This window comes from Danio rerio, chromosome 6 (genome assembly GCF_052040795.2).
Source record: "Danio rerio strain M-AB ecotype USA chromosome 6, GRCz13ab, whole genome shotgun sequence".
NCBI classification, from domain to species: domain Eukaryota; kingdom Metazoa; phylum Chordata; class Actinopteri; order Cypriniformes; family Danionidae; genus Danio; species Danio rerio.
Genome location: NC_141026.1, coordinates 33,744,267 through 33,761,677, shown reverse-complemented (window position 1 = coordinate 33,761,677; position 17,411 = coordinate 33,744,267). Strand labels below are relative to the sequence as shown.

General features: G+C 35.8%; 1 protein-coding gene across 3 annotated transcripts in view; it reads left to right on the top strand.

Annotated features, from left to right (window-relative positions):
- The window catches only part of raver2 (ribonucleoprotein, PTB-binding 2), a 136,770-nt gene that overhangs the window by 69,990 nt on the left and 49,369 nt on the right, over positions 1 to 17,411 (top strand). For all 3 annotated transcript variants that reach the window (XR_015493770.1, XR_015493771.1, XM_087257472.1), the window contains exon 4: positions 16,210 to 16,401. Coding sequence is in view for 1 of the 3 variants with exons in the window: in XM_087257472.1 (XP_087113598.1) it covers positions 16,210 to 16,401 (192 nt within the window). In the remaining 2 variants the exon portion in view is untranslated. The remainder of the gene's footprint in view (positions 1 to 16,209; positions 16,402 to 17,411) is intronic.

Genomic DNA, 17,411 nt, shown 5'->3' with positions numbered 1-17,411 from the left:
GCCATTTGCTATAATAATAGAAATGATCTGTTATCTGTTGTAATATCTGTGAGCTCAAACATTTCTCATTCAATCCTTCCAAGAAAACATTATCTGCATCAGTGCACCTTCATTTTGTAGCTCTGTCCACCAAAGCATTTTTACACGACTGGAAACACCAACGCACTTCTAAATATGCACAGCTGTGAGCGATTGAGAACGTTTCTGTGTTTTTTCCATTGACAGTTGTCTCATTTGTTTCTTTTATAGAATCATTTCCACTTTTAATTTTATTCAGGCATCAAGAACGATAAAAAGCAGAGACATTGAACTTGGTGGGATGGAGCCACCCGCTACTCAAGCAATTACACACCTCTGCAACTCTAGATCCTCTTTAAAAAGTTCATTTGCATTTTCACAAATAACATTTAAAACGATTCACAGAATGCATTCTTCCAAATTTCTTCAACCTTAATGCTTTCTGTGCTCTGCTATATTCTTTTTAAAGAATTTCAGATTAAATATCTGAGATGTAAAAGCGCCATTGAATGAAAATCTGGATATACCTAGTATAATAAGAGTTCAGTTTATGGAAAGACATACCATGAGCTTCAAACACCATTGTTTCCTAATTCTTATATAAAAGGTATGAGTGTATAATCCTGATAAAAAAACAGGCCAAATGTAACAAAACACTGACCCTGATGAACCACATGGGATCATTAATAGGATGCGTTTGATTAACTACAATGTTTCCTAGATTACAAGATATATATTTTTTATTTTTTACGTTTATCTAAGCTTGTATTAATTATACTATGCATATGGGACTCACTTAAAATCAGTGAGACAGGGAGACTAAATAGGAGCAATTTTGTAAAGCAGACAGCTATGCATGACAGGTATTCATGGGTTGTTAGAACGCAAAATGCAGGACATACGGATGATACATTTCTTTAGCTCCACCTCAAAGAAAAGTAAGGGCTGTTTAAATGTATATTTTTTTAGTTTAACATGTATATTGTGAAAAAGAGCCACATATGATTGTAATGAGACAACAAACACAAGTAAACCGCTGAGTATAAGTGTTTAATGCACGTTTATGCATTGTGTCATCACTCAACTCTTTCTGTGATTTTTCATGAGTGAAAGGATGCCAGTAAACTTTATAAAATCTGTTTGAGCTTGATATATTAATTCCTAATGTCAACGCTTCAAAATGCAACCCTAAATACATTTCTGCTGGTCTACTTTGTTGAATGAAATTATGATTTAGCCTATATTTATTTAAAATCACAACTTTGGTACAAACTAGGTAACTTTGGCATAAAGATAACTCACTCACTCCAATAGCTAAAATAAACCTCTCCACTACTTCAGTTAAAAAGACTGATATCAAAGCAGAAGTTAAATTGTTAAAATATTTTTTGACAACTGAAGTATGATTATTTTAAACGCATCAGAGCAGAGCTCATTAATATTCATGACCATTCCAAATATGGTCAAAACCGAGCTTTTCATTCATTCATTCATTTTTCTTTTCTGCTTAGTCCCTTTATCAATCTGGGGTCACCACAGTGGAATAAACCGCCACCTTATCCAGCATATGTTTTACGCAGTGGATGCGCTTCCAGCTGCAACCAATCACTGGGAAACATTCATACACACCAATTCACCCACATACACTTCGGACAATTTAGCTTACCCAATTCACCTATACTGCATGTTTTTGGACTAGTGGGGGAAACCAGATCACCCGGAGGAAACCCATGCAAACATGGGGAGAACATGCAAACTCCACACAGAAGCCGAGGCTTGAACCAGTGCCCTTCTTGCTGTCGAACGTGCTACCCACTGCACCACTGTGCAGCCCCGAGCTTTTTTCATTCAAGGGGTAATTCCTCTAGTTAAATATGAAAATTTTGAACTTGACTAAGTCACATACCTACAATATAGATCAGTGGTCCCCAACCTTTTTATCACTGAAGACCAGTCAACGCTTGACACTTTTTCTGCAGACCAGGGGGGCTGTGGTTCGTAGATTGCTAGGCTACTATCAACTATTTTTCTCAAAGGATGACAAGCTGACAAAACATCGCTGTCACTCTGATACAAGTTTTATTTATGGAAAATGACAAAGCACTGCAGTCTTTGGGTATTCTGTGTTTATCTGAGATAATTAGTCTACCGAAATGTGTATATTTCAAAAAATCTAAAGTTGATCGGTCAGGTCTTGTCACTTGACTTATGGTGTCCTTCACTCGGCATTTTCCCTTACACAAAGAAACTTTCCAAAGACGTCTGTTTCTTACTCATTTTGCTGCTTGTGAGATAAATTTGGGCCCTCAAGTGGCCGAGGTGTAACTGAGAGAATACGGTCATTTTTAAAAATAAAAGACTTTTAAAAATAAAAGATCGTTCAGACTCATATAAGGAATAAAACGGAAATAATGAATGATTTATTGTGCGACCCAGTGGTTGAGGACCACAGATGTAGATAACAGAGAACAATTTAATGTATTGAATCTATGCCTTTAGGTTAAATGTCCGATGCATTTTGTGAACTCCAGTCAAAATTGCTGAGCTATGAAGGAGCAGTAAAATGTTCCTTAGGGAAAGTGGATTCTGGGAACGGTCTGCTCTCCCGGTAGTGTTCAAACGGACACGCACACAAACGTTTGACACTCTTCCAAATGACGAATGCTTTTCCTCCTCTATATTTAGACTTTTACATACGCTGTCCTGACTGCATTATAACTGGCACAGATAAGCTTGGGTTCCTCCGAGACATACCGCACCACTTATTACTGCCAAGGACGTACGCCATGCATGTGTGTGTGACAGTGTGAAAGAAATATCCAGGCCACACTAGTACACATTACAGATTCATGATTTCCTACATTCTCACCATCATGCACATACTGTATATGTGTATGCATGTGCTCATATGTGTTTAAGATTCCAATTCGAATCAAATTTTGTCGCTTTTTTGCTTCAATCTTCTTTGATGCCCTTCCTTTTTATCTGTCCTTTAATCAGCATGTCTTCATCTCACATCCTGTCTTTTCTTCTGTGCTCTTTCGTCAGCACATTATTCCGTCGTTCATTCACTTGCTCACACTCCTCCTTCCCTATCTCATGCTCTCCTTCCTCCATCTATGTTCCCTCGGGGTCTCATTTCCATCAGAGTAAATGCCAATACTGTAGATGATCAGTTTTTTTTACACCCCCTCCATTCAGCTGTCATCCATTCTTTCCTCGTGCTTCTATCCTGTTCTTTTTTTATGTGAGAATACTGTGTTTACTGCACTGCTATTCAGAAGTTGTAAACATACAGACATACAGTTGGTCCTCTTACACTTCATACAGTCGATTGGTGCAAACACACTCATTATGTAGTGATATGCTCCAACAATTCAACATACCAAGGCAAAAAACACACCTGTGTATGATTATTGTCTCGTTTTTCTATTGTATGTAAGCTAAGCAATATCACACAAACAACAACTTCAATATTATACCAGGGCTTTTTTCAGATTGAATAGCACAAGAGCAAATGCAATATTGATTTTATAGTACTGTTTAGAAAATAAGGTGTGCTGTTACATTTTAGGCACTGTAATGTCTGTTTTTGACAATATTGCCAATGAAAACATTAAAGGTGCAGTAGGTATTAAAATATACCTAAATATTTTTTGTTGTGCGTGCTGAAAGTTTCACATTCTAATAGTAATGATTAAAGTAAATGATTTAAATGTATTTATATGTATTTTTATATTCGGGGTAAGGCATAAGACTAAAAAATGTTCATTCAAAATTTCTTTTTCAGGCTGACAATTCCTATAATTCTGATAAGTAGCCCAAACTGTCTGTCAACAAATGTAGATTAGTACATCTGCGCACCCCTGTTTACGCAGATCCACTGTGCGTGCACGTGTGGCGAGTTCACATGCACACAAGAGAGAGAGAGTGATAGCGGTAAAAACAAATGCTGAATCAAAACTTTTTAAAATCCTGAATCAATATTGGAGTTTCTTTTGCACAGTGGAGGAAGGATGACCCAATGGCTGAAGTATTTCTTTTAGATAGGTGATGTTATGTTTTAAAATTATTTTAATCACCCAAAGCTGATGTAGATTTTGTTGTATTATGAATGGTTTATATTAGGGCTGCATGATTCTGGCAAAAGTGTGAATCACAATTTTTCTTGCTTAACATCAATATCTCGATTCTGCAAATGTAAACTAAAGGTTAATATGATTAGCCTATTATTATTGTTAATTCTCAAACATATGCTAAAACAACAATAATAATATTAGGCCTATGTGTAGGTATACTGTTGCTTAAAATGCTAATTTTTGTATAGTCATTATGGTGGACTTGAACAGACTTTCATTATGTCCTGTTTGTTCATTCACAGTAAAATTATGACATCAGAATATAATTATTCATAATTATAAAGTTTATTTATTATGTTTAAGACATGTGCTTGACATCTGCATTGACAACATTATTAGACCATTTGTTTTTACTGGTAAAATAAAACCTTCTTGCAATATATTCAACATTATGTAGGCTAGGGTTGTTATACTGACACTGTACATTTATTTTCATGCACAACACTATGAAATGTTCGCTATGAAAGAAAAAAGCATATCAAATGCTTGTTGTAATCATAACTCTAAAATGCGATATGATCATTTAAATGGTGTGCGCACAGGTTTCACTTTCACTTCCGATTGCAGCTTATGGCTGCTGTCACTGTGAGAAAAAACACATACATGCAAATCAAACCTCCCGTACGGCCCTTAATCGATTGCTCTGTGCAAAAAATTGATTGTTATTTACAACTTCATTACCTGTTATTCACAGCCTATGCAGGTTGTGTTCATTAAAGTAGGTGTCATGCGTGCAGGCGTGCATTCTCGGTAGTCAAACAGCTCGTGGTCAGCTCACGTTTAATTTGGCGGCCACGAATACATAATTACATGAAGACAGAAATTCCATTTTTGCGTGAATTATACCTTATAAATACAGTATGTGACACTTTTAACGCCATTTGAAGGTGTCAATGTTGCTGTGAAGACTTGTGCGTCCACCTTTACCCTTCTCTCCTGACCTTGAAAATATAATTGGCTGAATCGTAAAAAAACTGAGTTAAGATCGTGTGTGGGTCGAATCGAGATTGTGATCTTTTTTCGATTAATTATGCACCTTAGTTTATATGCACAGAAGTGTTGTTCAGCCACTGAAATTTAGATTGATGTGAATATTTTCAATTTCATGAGGGACTTTTTACAGCATCAATAATGTCAATTTTATTTAGTTTAACAACAACACATAAGTAAATAGCGCTATTCTGCCTAGCCTGCTTTACTGAAGTGAAGTTGGTTTTATATTCACATCACATTGGTTTATTTTTGAACAATGACAACCAACGATGCGCTCCCTATATTATTTACCATGCTACTCTGAATATTCAGTCTGAAATAGCATGTAAGTAAGGCTTAGTACTTAGTACCTCACCGGCCAAGTACTAAGCATAGAGTGGTCGAATTAAGACAAAGTGCTTAAGTGAGACCAGTGATCCTTGCATGCATAAAATATTGCACATAGGTTTTGCTTGCTACACAAAGTACTAGATATAATGCATTTTTTAAATTCAGAATGGTAGTATTGTAAAGTGCTATAACGTTTTCTAACTGGCGAATGACATGATCTAGTGGGTTGTCTACTGTCATCTTTAAGGTGTGCGTGTTTGTACCTTCAAGAGGCGTGGCTTTGGACAGCAGGGGAGGGACTAAGTTTTCAAAGCTATTATGCTAATGGATGGCATTTTGGCAGATCACCTTCTGCAGCTTTAAGCATCAGCTGTGCTGTGTCTCAAATAAACACATAGCGGTGATTCATTTTTTAATGGATCCACGTTTTAAAGGAGTTGAGTGAAGCAATGGTTCTTTTATTGCCTGTTACACTAGCATGGACTACTCCTCACTGAGCTAGACTTTATTGTAGGGAGGAAAAGGATGGTAAGGGAACAGTGGTATAAATGTGAAGGGAAGGACGAAGATAAACAGTGAACAAGTAGGTACTGTATAGGTTAATTGGGCCTATGATAGGCTTGGGCGGTATCCAAATTTTGATACCGTCAAACCGCCTCCATATTTTACCCCGGTATCCGGTATTACCGGCGTAATAAAAAAAATTATGACGTAAGGCTCCAACAGCGTCACCAAACTGTTGGCTTGAGCCTAAACTATTCAGAAAATGAATACCTTCTATGAGACCTTAGGCTCGCGGTCAGAAAGAGAGAGAGAGAGAGAGAGAGAGAGAGAGCCAAGCGACGCACAGCATCTCTCTCTCTCTCTCTCTCTCTTACACAAACACACACACACATCCATACCGCGATTTATTTAGAAATTTACTCCCACACCATAAGAAAACAGCTTTATACAGCCCGAACCGTTTACAGCCCGACATTATTCAAATGTGCTCATGCACACAGCTCTAATGCATTTTTTCAAGAATGAGTCATTTATATGTTTTAACATTATTTATTCGTAACAAACGTAGACTATAGGCCACTTGATAGTTGGAACAAAGAAATAAAATAAGTCCTCTGTAACATCATAACATCTCAACAATCTAAATAGGCCTGGGTACATACACTTAGCTTTTAAATTGGCTGATACACCAATGAAAAGAAATCGTGCTTAACAAATCAAATTAAAATAAACTCTAAATGATGACGGGTATTTTGGCAATAACGAAATTAAGATAAAGGTTGTGCAAGATTTGTTTATCCACTTCTCTTCACAATCTGGCATTAAGGCGGCGGTGAAGCTGAATATTAAAAGAATAATGCCACCATTAGTCTGTATACTCTGTCTACATTATGATTATATGGTTTAATTAATATTTATTTATAATTGAAAAACCCTTTACTCACCAAGATTAGGCTACGTGTGTTTGTGGAGGAACATTATTAAATCCACTGGCTTTAGCGCAGTCCTGCGCTCACGGTGTCCAGCAGCTGAAAACCTTTTCCTGCTGCTACAGGTCGAGATGCAGAGATCTGATCTGGCTGATTTTGCAAATTTTTTGTAGAATTGTTTGTTCATCTTCTACCAGTCAGGGGCATCCATTTAATTTTTCATGACTGTAGTTTCATTGTAGCGAGAGGCCTCGTCTTTTTACCTGTCAGTTTGCGGTTTAGGGCTCTACCGTAATACGCAGTGTATGAGCGACCGCCGAAATACCTGCGGCTGGAATAACCGCTCCCTCTGAACTAGTGACTGGCTTGACCGCCGTCAAAATTAGCTTTTTTTAATACTTCGTCATCATTTGTTTCACCTTTGCAGGGATGGATTTTAATGCAGGGATTTGGATTTTTTCAGGTCTCGTCGGGTTCGGGCAAAGATCTTCAGCTCTAATGCAGACCTTTCGTTCATATTAAACACGTCTCCCTTCTGTTCAGTCGAAACCGTAAATACTGCCAAACTGCAGGACACTTTGAGCGCGACTCATCACGTCACCTCTCCCCCTCTCCATCTCCCTCTCCCCCTCTCCCTCTCTCCTCCACATTATCCCGTGATGAAAACCACACATACGTTTTTGTAGGCAATAAATAAACGATATTTAATATTTTATGGCGGTATAACGGTATTGAAACTGAAACCGTTGCTATTTTTAGATCCCGCGGTATACCATAATACCGTAATACCGCCCAAGCCTAGCCTATGATAATGCCCAGAGACTCAGAGTGGGGGTACTGTCTCTGTATTATTTGGTAGAGTAATTGGACTCCCCCCCTCTTTTTTTGTTCAACCTAGGTAAGAGAGGTTTCTAAGGATTGTTTATGAGAAGTAAGGATATAATGGGAGGGAGGGTAGGTCAGAGAGAATGAGGAGAACAGTGCTAGAGGCTGGTCTGCCTTAAATAAGTTTAAGTGAGTAGGTGATTGGTTAAGGAGGCAAAGTAAGGCATTATCCCTTAAGTTAACTGAGTTTGTTTAAATTTACTCTTGAATGAATCAGTTTAATAAATTATTCTGATTTGTATGACGTTCTAGTTTTAGGTTTTGGTGTCATTCCATTAAAAATTATTTTCACATTTAGTAAGTAAAGTTTATTTATAAAGCACATTTAACTTCAGTTTGGCACTGACCAAAGTGTTGAACAAAAGCATAGCACACATTTTAAAACCGTAAAATAACAATAGAAGTAATAATAAGAACAATAGTATGAAAGCAATAGAATAAAAATGTGTTTTAAATCTGGACTTAGAAATAGAGAGAGAAGAAGCACTCGTAATGTCCGGTGGCAGTTGGTTCCACAAACATGGAGCAGCGACTGCAAAGGCTCTATCTCCTTTCAGTTTAGGTCGTGACCCAGGAATTTGAAGTAAAATTTTATTTAACGACCTAAAGGACCGAGGAGTTGAATGTAAGTTTATAAGTTAGAAAAAATATATAAGAAGGTGCTTTGAAAACAATAAGTAAAATTTCGAACTGAATTCTAAAATTAACAGGAAGCCAAGGAAGGGATGCTACGCATTCACATAAAAAGAAGTGATTGTTTAACTTAAAAGTGGATTTTTGCTTTGGAGATAATTTCTCTTAAATTTGTTAAAATAATAATAATAATATTAAAATAAGGCGACCAGGTGGCGCAGTGGGTAGCACAATCACCTCACAGCAAGAAGGTCGCTGGTTCGAGCCTCGGCTGGGTCAGTTGGCATTTTTGTGTGGAGTTTGTATGTTCTCCCTGTGTTCGTGTGGGTTCCCTCGGGGTGCTCCAGTTCCCTTACTGTCCAAAGACATGTAGTACAGGTGAATTGGCATGCTTAAATTGACTGTAGTATATGTGTGTGAATGAGTGTGTATGGATGTTTCCCAGTGATGGGTTGGAGCTGGAAAGGCATCTCCTGCGTAAAACATATGCTGGAAAAGTTTGCAGTTCAGTTCGCTGTGGCAACCCCAGATTAATAAAGGGATTAAGCAGAAAAGAAAATAAATAAATAAATGATTTTTTTTTTTAAATCAAAGCTGGCGAATGAATCGGTCTGAATCAAGCCCAGGATTCACTGTAGTGAATTAAGAAAGAAACTTGGTGGAACAGAAGAAACGGTAATAGCTGACACAATGTTTTCTTGAATTGTCTTTATTAACTGCACAAATAAATAAATGAACAGTAAAAAATTTATCATAATATTTGATCAATATATTTCTTTGCAAAGAACCATCAGGTACATGCATAATGATTCTGAATCAAGATCTAAATTGTCTGAGTAGAACAAAATATATCATACATTTACATTTTTATCACTGTGTACTTGCAAACTGCACAGATGACAGAAATAAACAGCCCATAAATGTTAGAGAAAACACTTGATTAGTGTGATTGTGGGTCATGAACTCAGCTAGTGAACCATTCCGAATCAGGTTCAAGAGTCATTGTTCTGGATCAGGTGATGAATCGATGGAACTTGAGCTCAGTATTTTGATTCATGAACATGATCCAGAGTATTTAAATGCCATGAACGACATGTCACTTTAAGCCGAACATGATGAAGGAGTTGTAGAGGAGGCAGTTATTTCCACTCGTCAGTCCCTGGCAGTTGGTAGAGATGTTTTGATGAGGTGCCGCTGGTCTCCCTTGAGGCCAATCCAACCAAATGACGCACGCGGATGAAAGGCAACACCTCAAAACACATCTGGAGAGTGCATGTTTGTGTGTGTTAACTCAGATTCACCTTGTGAATGGTCTTGATTCCCTGTGTGGCTCTTCATAAGGACTGTGAGATTCACAAGTGCTGCCTGGTAATTGCGATGGGAATTAGAGAGGCTTTAGCATATTTTAGCAAATAAGCTTGTGTGATCTGCAAGTTGTTGTTTTTTTTTTTTGCAAGAATACTTTGCTTTTAAATATACTTGTTTATAGGCCTGTCAAAATAATCAATATATCGACACATCGTGCAAATGTAAAATGGCTTTAATGTTATTTGTGAATTTGAAAATATATATTGCAATGGCAAAAATGATCAAGGTGATTTTTACATTGATTTTTACGCTCTACCTCAATGGTGTCAGAGTTTATAACTGGGCATTTACGTAATAGGACATTTAAGAGTATATTATAAAAGGACATTTACCTTTTAAACATCAAATTATAAGATCTAAATAACCTTAAGAATGCTAAGTGTTTATGGCTATTTGCATCATGTTGTTATATAATTGTAATATAATCAGTGGCATAAAATTATCTCAAAATCACAAAAATATTGTTTATTGCATAATTTTTCATGACAATATATCGCACAACAAAAATTCCTTAGCGTGACAGGCCTGCTTGTTTGTAGTGTTCAATTTAATGTTTCTTGCTATTGAATTTTTTTAAGTGTGGCTTAAAGGAGCACTCCACTTTTATTAATAATAGTCTCATTTTTTTAAGTTTCCTACAGTTAAACAGTTGTTTTAACATTTTTAAATATGTTCAGTCGATCTGTGGTCTGGCTGGAGTGCTTTTAGCTTAGCTTAGCATTAATCATTGAATTGGGTTAAATCATTAGCATCTCACTCAAAAAAAAAAAAATCTATCTATCAAAATTTGCTACTTTTTAAGTTGATATACAGCTAAAGTCGGAATTGGATTCTTTTTTCTTTTTTAAATATTTCCCAAGTGATGTTTAACAGACCAAGAAATTTTCAAAGTAAATCTGATAATATTTTTTCTTCTGGAGAAAGTCTTATTTGTTTTATTTTTGACTGTCACATGTGGCATCAAAGTACCGCGACATCGCTCCGAGATCAGACGGCAGACTCAGACCGTGCAGCTCCTGAAGAGCGGCTGCAGGAGCTCTGATGACGACACCGATATTACACGATTGGCCAAGTTCACCACATGACAAAAAAACACGTGTATTCCGGGTTTATTATTGGACAAATTCCGATTTAAAAGTTTCCAAACAAACAAATCACTTTTTATACCCTCTCTTGTACACATCATGCTTATTAAAAAACTACAAATATTTTACTGCAGTATCATCTTTTGTTAAATAATCTGGTTATAAAGGCTGGCTTGTTTGCACAGGTTTATTTTCAACCTTTTTTTTATACAGACTATATACTGCATTCAGCTCTACGAATGAGTTAAATGATATATTTTAGTGAATAACCTAAATATGAACTCAAATAAGTCCTATAGACTTGAAATAAAATAATCATCATCATTGATCCTGCCACCCTAAAGCTTTCTTAATAAATTAAGTTAAAGACCTTTTTCGATTAAGTAATTATAAAAGGATTTTACGAGTAAAATATAAATATATATTTTATTTCCTGTCTAGCCGTCTGGTCTTTCTGGGAAACATCTGTTTAAAGTGTAGCTCACTTATTCCTGTTGTTCAAACTTTTTGAATTAAAGTGCTTTTTTGAAAATCCTTTCATTATCCAGAATAATCTTATTTATGAAGACTTAATCAAAACACTTTGTTTTGCATATTCAAACAAAAAGTATTAGCCTAAAGAGTGATGTTTAAACTCCTAGAATTTGTGTTTATTGCTTTGTATTTAATAGACCTGTTCATTTTATGTTTATTTTAACCTCTCATTTCCCCTTATTTCTTTCATGCATTTGTTAGTTGTTATATTTTAATCATAATTCTCCCTTATTGTTTAAAAATGTACAAACTATAGTTTGTAGAGACTGTATTCTGTTTTATTTGTAAATGTTTTGTTGTTATAAATAAAAATAACAAAAAAATATGATGACGCCATGTGATCGGTCATCATGACTGCAGCAACTTTGAGTCCCGAAGTGTCCAGCTGTCCGGCTTGACGGCTCCGTTTTCAACTCCGCACCCACCTGCACTCGGCTAATCTCGTTGATCACCGGCTGCAGCTGTGCTTCATGTCGAACGCACCTTATAACTTGCCTAATTACTCTAACCTGCTTAGTTACGCTAATTAACATAGTTAAGCCTGTAAATGTCTCTTTAAGCTGTATAGAATTGTCTTGAAAAATATCTAGTAAAATATTATTTACTGTCATCATGGCAAAGATAAAATAAATCAGTTATTAGAGATGAGTTATTACAATTATTATGTTTAGAAATGTGTTAAAAAAAATCTTCTCTCTATTAAACAGAAATTGGGGGGAAAAATAAACAGCGGGGCTAATAACTCAGGGGGGCTAATAATTCTGACCTCAACTGTAGCTAGAAACCATATTTTCATTCCAACTGTTTTGATGCTAATGGTTTAATCTGATTGAATTATTTATGGTATGCTAAGCTAAGCTAAAAGCGCTACTGCCACACACAGAGTTTGGCTAAATGGATTCAAAAATTTCCATCCACCCAAACACCCAACCACCCTCGTAAATTTTTTTTTAGATGAACATGAATAAGAAAATGAATTTGTAAGAAAATTAAAATCTACTGACTTTCTAGGTCACTAATAATAAATAACTAATTGGTTGATTAATTAAAAGAGCAAATGTTAAATTATTTGGACAGATGATAATTGTCCTGAGATGTTTGGACCACACAATTTCAATGAACAGAAATGTATTCATGCTAGCCAGAAGGAAAAAATACTCAATAATTAAACATCAATTTCCCTTCTAATATCGAAGTAGCGCTTAGAATGCAGTGGGGGTTTCTTTTTCATGTCAGATGTCACAATCATTAAACACATCCTTTAGCTGCAGGCAACTCACAAATCAACACCACAAAGACACAAATCAATGGGTTCCTCAAGGCTCCGCACAACCCTGCAGAGCTGGGATATTATATCAGCAGATAAATGATGCTTCCATTATTTAGGATGAATCCTGTTGAGAATTTTAATGAAAATGAATTAAATTACTTTGTTTATTTTTGTAATCTTTTAGTTCATAAAAAAATCATGCACTGTTAGAACTGAGAAATGATCCTTGTGGGGTCATGTACCAAACATTGTAAAACCTGACAAAGGTGTTAGACCTCAGTTAGTTTTTTCTAATATTTTGCATTACAACAACATGTTTGAAGAATCGGACTAGTGTCTCTTATTAAGCTTGACCCTGCCCTACTCATCACAATGTTAAATGTAATTTAGCTGAAATATCGAATAAACTAATTTGTGCTGAATGTTAATAAATACAATCAATCATTTTAGTTAGCAATACCATGTCCCAGCAAACAATTTTGTCCTTAATAGACATCTAAACGTAGACAGCTTGGCTAAAACAAGGCTAAATTGGTCTGTCAGTGAAAATCTAATAGACATCTAAGAATAGCCTAAAACTAGACAGATTCGACAGACTTTATTATATGTGTAATCATTCATTTCTGTTTATTTGTTTATTTATTTATTTGTTGACTGGTCTAGTTTTGGCCTATTCTTAGATGTCTAGTAGGTTTTCTGATTGACAGCTTATATCTAATCTTGTTTTAGCCTAGACGACTATGCTTAGATGTCTAATAGATGTCTAACAGACGTCTATTTTAAAAACAAAAAATGCTTGCTGGGACTTAATGTAACTATTATAGAGACTATAAAGCTTCTTCAACCCAAAGACTATACTCTTCACTACTATGGGAAAAATTTCAGCATAACAGAAACCTCTTTACATCCCAACATAACAAAATTACAGACTAATCTATGTCTCCCTATGATAAAGTAAGAATGAAACAAAGAATATTAAATTTCTCCCTTTTCCCCCCTATTGTGATTTATGTTCAGTTGGAATTATTTCTGAAATTAAAAAATCGATTGATTGCTTGATTTCATCCTTTGGGAACTGATTGGTTGAGTTTTCAATCCATTGTAGATGATTACTGTCCACCTGAATCACCGTCATGTGTGTCAGGTGTGAAATGATTATAAGATATATTTACAAATTATTGAAGTGCACATCATTTATAATGAGCACTATATGCATATAAAAATAAGCACAGGAAATTTAGATTTTATGCTGACTTTAATCTTGTGCAAAAACACGTAGAACAATGCTTTATTTCATCAATTATTTTCCTTCAATAGACTGATGCAAAGCATGCTGGGAACTAGAAATCTGTTTTTATTGGAAGTTTACCTTAGTAAAATTTTGAGTTAATCTAGTCTTTATTAAGTACATTGAACTTTGTAAAGGAACAGTATGTTATTGTTGCCACTAGAGGGCACATATTCACAGCAAACAAAGGCATAGATTGATAATGCCGTGACTAAGTGTGAAATCATGGTTGTTACTTTTTCTATGGGACTTATGTTGATGGATGATGGCTAAAGTATTCTAAACTTATGGTAGTGTTAAGCAGAGTATGTCGAAGGGAAACAAGACCACTAAAGCAACTGCTAAGAAAGATCAGCGAGACACAGCACCAGAACAATAAAGTTATTAGTATGACAGGGAAGAAGCAGTGCTGTTTTACTAAATACATTATAGAGATTTGTTATAATGCTGCTCAGAGATGCGTTTCCAAAAAAAAAAAGCATTGTTAGCCAACTAAGGTTGCAAGTTCTGTCGTCACAATCATAGTTGCTTTTACAAATGCATCACGTTTGCAAACGCAAACTTGTATGGTTGCAACTACTTCTCTAGAGCTGTAGTTAGATGCATAGTTCCTGGTTGTGCTCTATTCTGAGTTATCTCCCCTATGCGCTTTTATTTTTGAATGTTCCAACATTTACTATTAATTATTCATAAAAAAACTGATGTTATCCCTTCCACATGTAGTTTGTTTTCAAAGCTTTTTTTTTTTCACAGTTCAGTTTTTGCAAATTTCAGATTGACAATTGCGCTCCCTTCGTAGTGCACTTTAAATTCATTTTAAACACAGCCGTGTCTCATAACAAGAGCTATAAGTGACCTATGATTTACAAGCAGAAATCTGTTATAGAGCTCGAAAAGATTAAAAAAAAACTCTATGGGATTTCTGAACCTAAATTTAATTATGTCATTTTTACATCATTATTTGATCATATATCTGATTTATAGGCAATATAATATCAGTCTGTGTGCTAGCTGTTGAAAGGGGTTTTTGTTTTACAATGGAATATTGAATATTCTCTATAATGTTTGTAAAAGAAATATAGACCCTAATTGTGTCATCTATATTATGAAATACAATTTTTTTAACAAAACTAATATTAGATTTAAAAAAAATGTGTATGGGTGATTATGTAAAACATTATGGGCTCTATTTTAACAATCTTGGCGCAAAGTCCAAAACGAAGGGCCCAAAAGCATTAAGGGCGTGTCAGAATCCACTTTTGCTAATTTAAGGATGGAAAAATCCGCTTTGTGCCGCGCATGGTCTAACAGGGTTGAGCTTATTCCCTTAATGAGTTATCTGTGTTTTGAGAATAAACCAATCAGAGTCTCATCTCCCATTCCCTTTTAGAGTTAGTTGCATAGGGCCATAGCGCATTTGCTATTTACATGGGGGACTTTGTAAGTGGAAAAATGGAGCACTTCACTTACAAGAAAACAGATAAACAGACCATCTGTAGTGCTTTTCATTTGTTTAGTTTGTTGTTCATTTATTTAGTTTCATTTGTTAAGCGCAAAGATTTGTTTCAAAACTATTTTGAAATTTAGTTCTAATTTCCAGCAAACAAATAAATCAACAATAATAATGAAGTGTGGTAAAAAAAAAACTGGGTATATATCCAGCTTGTTTTTAATAAAACAAAAATAAATATTCATACAATAAATAATACTACTACTAATAATAACATTATACAAAAGCGATTTGTCATGAATAAACTGAAAAAGCCCCCCGACATGAATAAGGCATAAAGGTAGTGTTTTTTATATTTTTGTTGAAAAGAATAATTTTTGTAATATTTTAATCCTTTAATTCTTTTTCATTTGTAAAGATATTTGTGTATGGCTGTACATCCTGTGTGTATTAAGCAATGTTTAAGCAAGACGCACAACTGACGCACTCTGCTCTGGACTTTAGACCTCCTCTTAGCTGGTCGATTGAGCGGTCGATTTCAGATCCTCAAAATAGGAACGCGCCAGCAATTTGCCTTAACAAGCCTCCTTTTTTTAGACCAGAACACCAATGGGCGCACAAATGAGTGCAAATGCATATGCTATTTAAACGGTGTGGTGCAAAATGTCAAAATGACACTTGTGTCAAGCTGAAACTAGCAAACAACATACATGATAGGGCCCTATAATTTATTTATAAATACAAAACAAAAAAATAAATGCTGTATATGTTTGTCTTTTGTAGTTGGCTCAGGATGAGGGAAGTCCGGTCCGGGGTTTTGCTGTAGTGGAGTATGAAACAGCAGAGCAGGCTGAAGCTGTGCTGCTGGAGATGGACAGACAGCTGATCCAGGGTCAGGAGATCCGTCTGTCTCTGTGTCCTCCAGGAACTTCTGGACGCAGCACACTCGCCGCCCTCATCGCTGCTCAGGGAGTGGTGAGTGACGCACGACCAGTCTTTACCTTCACACAGCAACAAGCAGAGCATCTCCCTGTATCCATGCAGAGGCATTAACACGCACATGTGCATGTGTGAAACCGCGGCGGTGACAGTTTAATTACAGTATTCATACAAACCCTGCTGTTTCAGACATCTCCAGAGCTCCGTTGCATTTCCGAAGCCTGAAATAAACCGCAGGGCTATTTTCATCCTGCCGGACAGATCCACATGAACCGGCAGCCTGTCCTGAAGACAGTCAGTGGTGTTGAGTGTAAACTGATGTTCTCCAACACACTGTTTTGGCTTCAGGACTGAGAGCTCTTTACAGTTTGAGTGCTTATTTCTTTTTTTTTCTTTAATTTGATTGGTTTGGTGCTTTTGACAGACAGTAATTTAATACTTTAGGATTATTGGGGTTGACGCAAACCATATTTTTTGTTGCTGTGGGGGAATCTGTGCATATTTACATATAATCGTTTGTTAAGATAGAGGTTTAATTTTATGTACTAATAAGTGGGATCATACAAAATGCATGTCATTTTTATTTAGAACAGTCCTGAGTAAGATATTTTACATAAATAAGAGATGTTAACATTAGTTGTTAATAGTGTGTTTTTAACTGGATCTTTTTTTTTCTATGTGATGGTTGTTCATGTCTCCCTTGTTTGTTCTAAACAGTTAAACTGCCTGCTGTTCTTCAGAAAATCCTCCATATTCTGCAGTTTCTTTAGTTTTCCAGAATTATTTTCACATTTAAACCCTGGATCAAATATTTGACTAGGATCCATCTTTTCACCCTGAGGACAATAAGGAACTCAAGCACAACTATAAAAAGCGGTTCAAATGCTCACTGAGGCTCCAGAAGTAAAAATAAAACATTAAAAGCTAAGGGAGAAAACCTTTTAAACAGGATGGAGATGTCCAAATGATTTTTAATTAGATGAAATATAATTTTATCCCAAATTTAGTTCTGCCCTCAGGAACAACAGAAGATACTTGCATGTTTC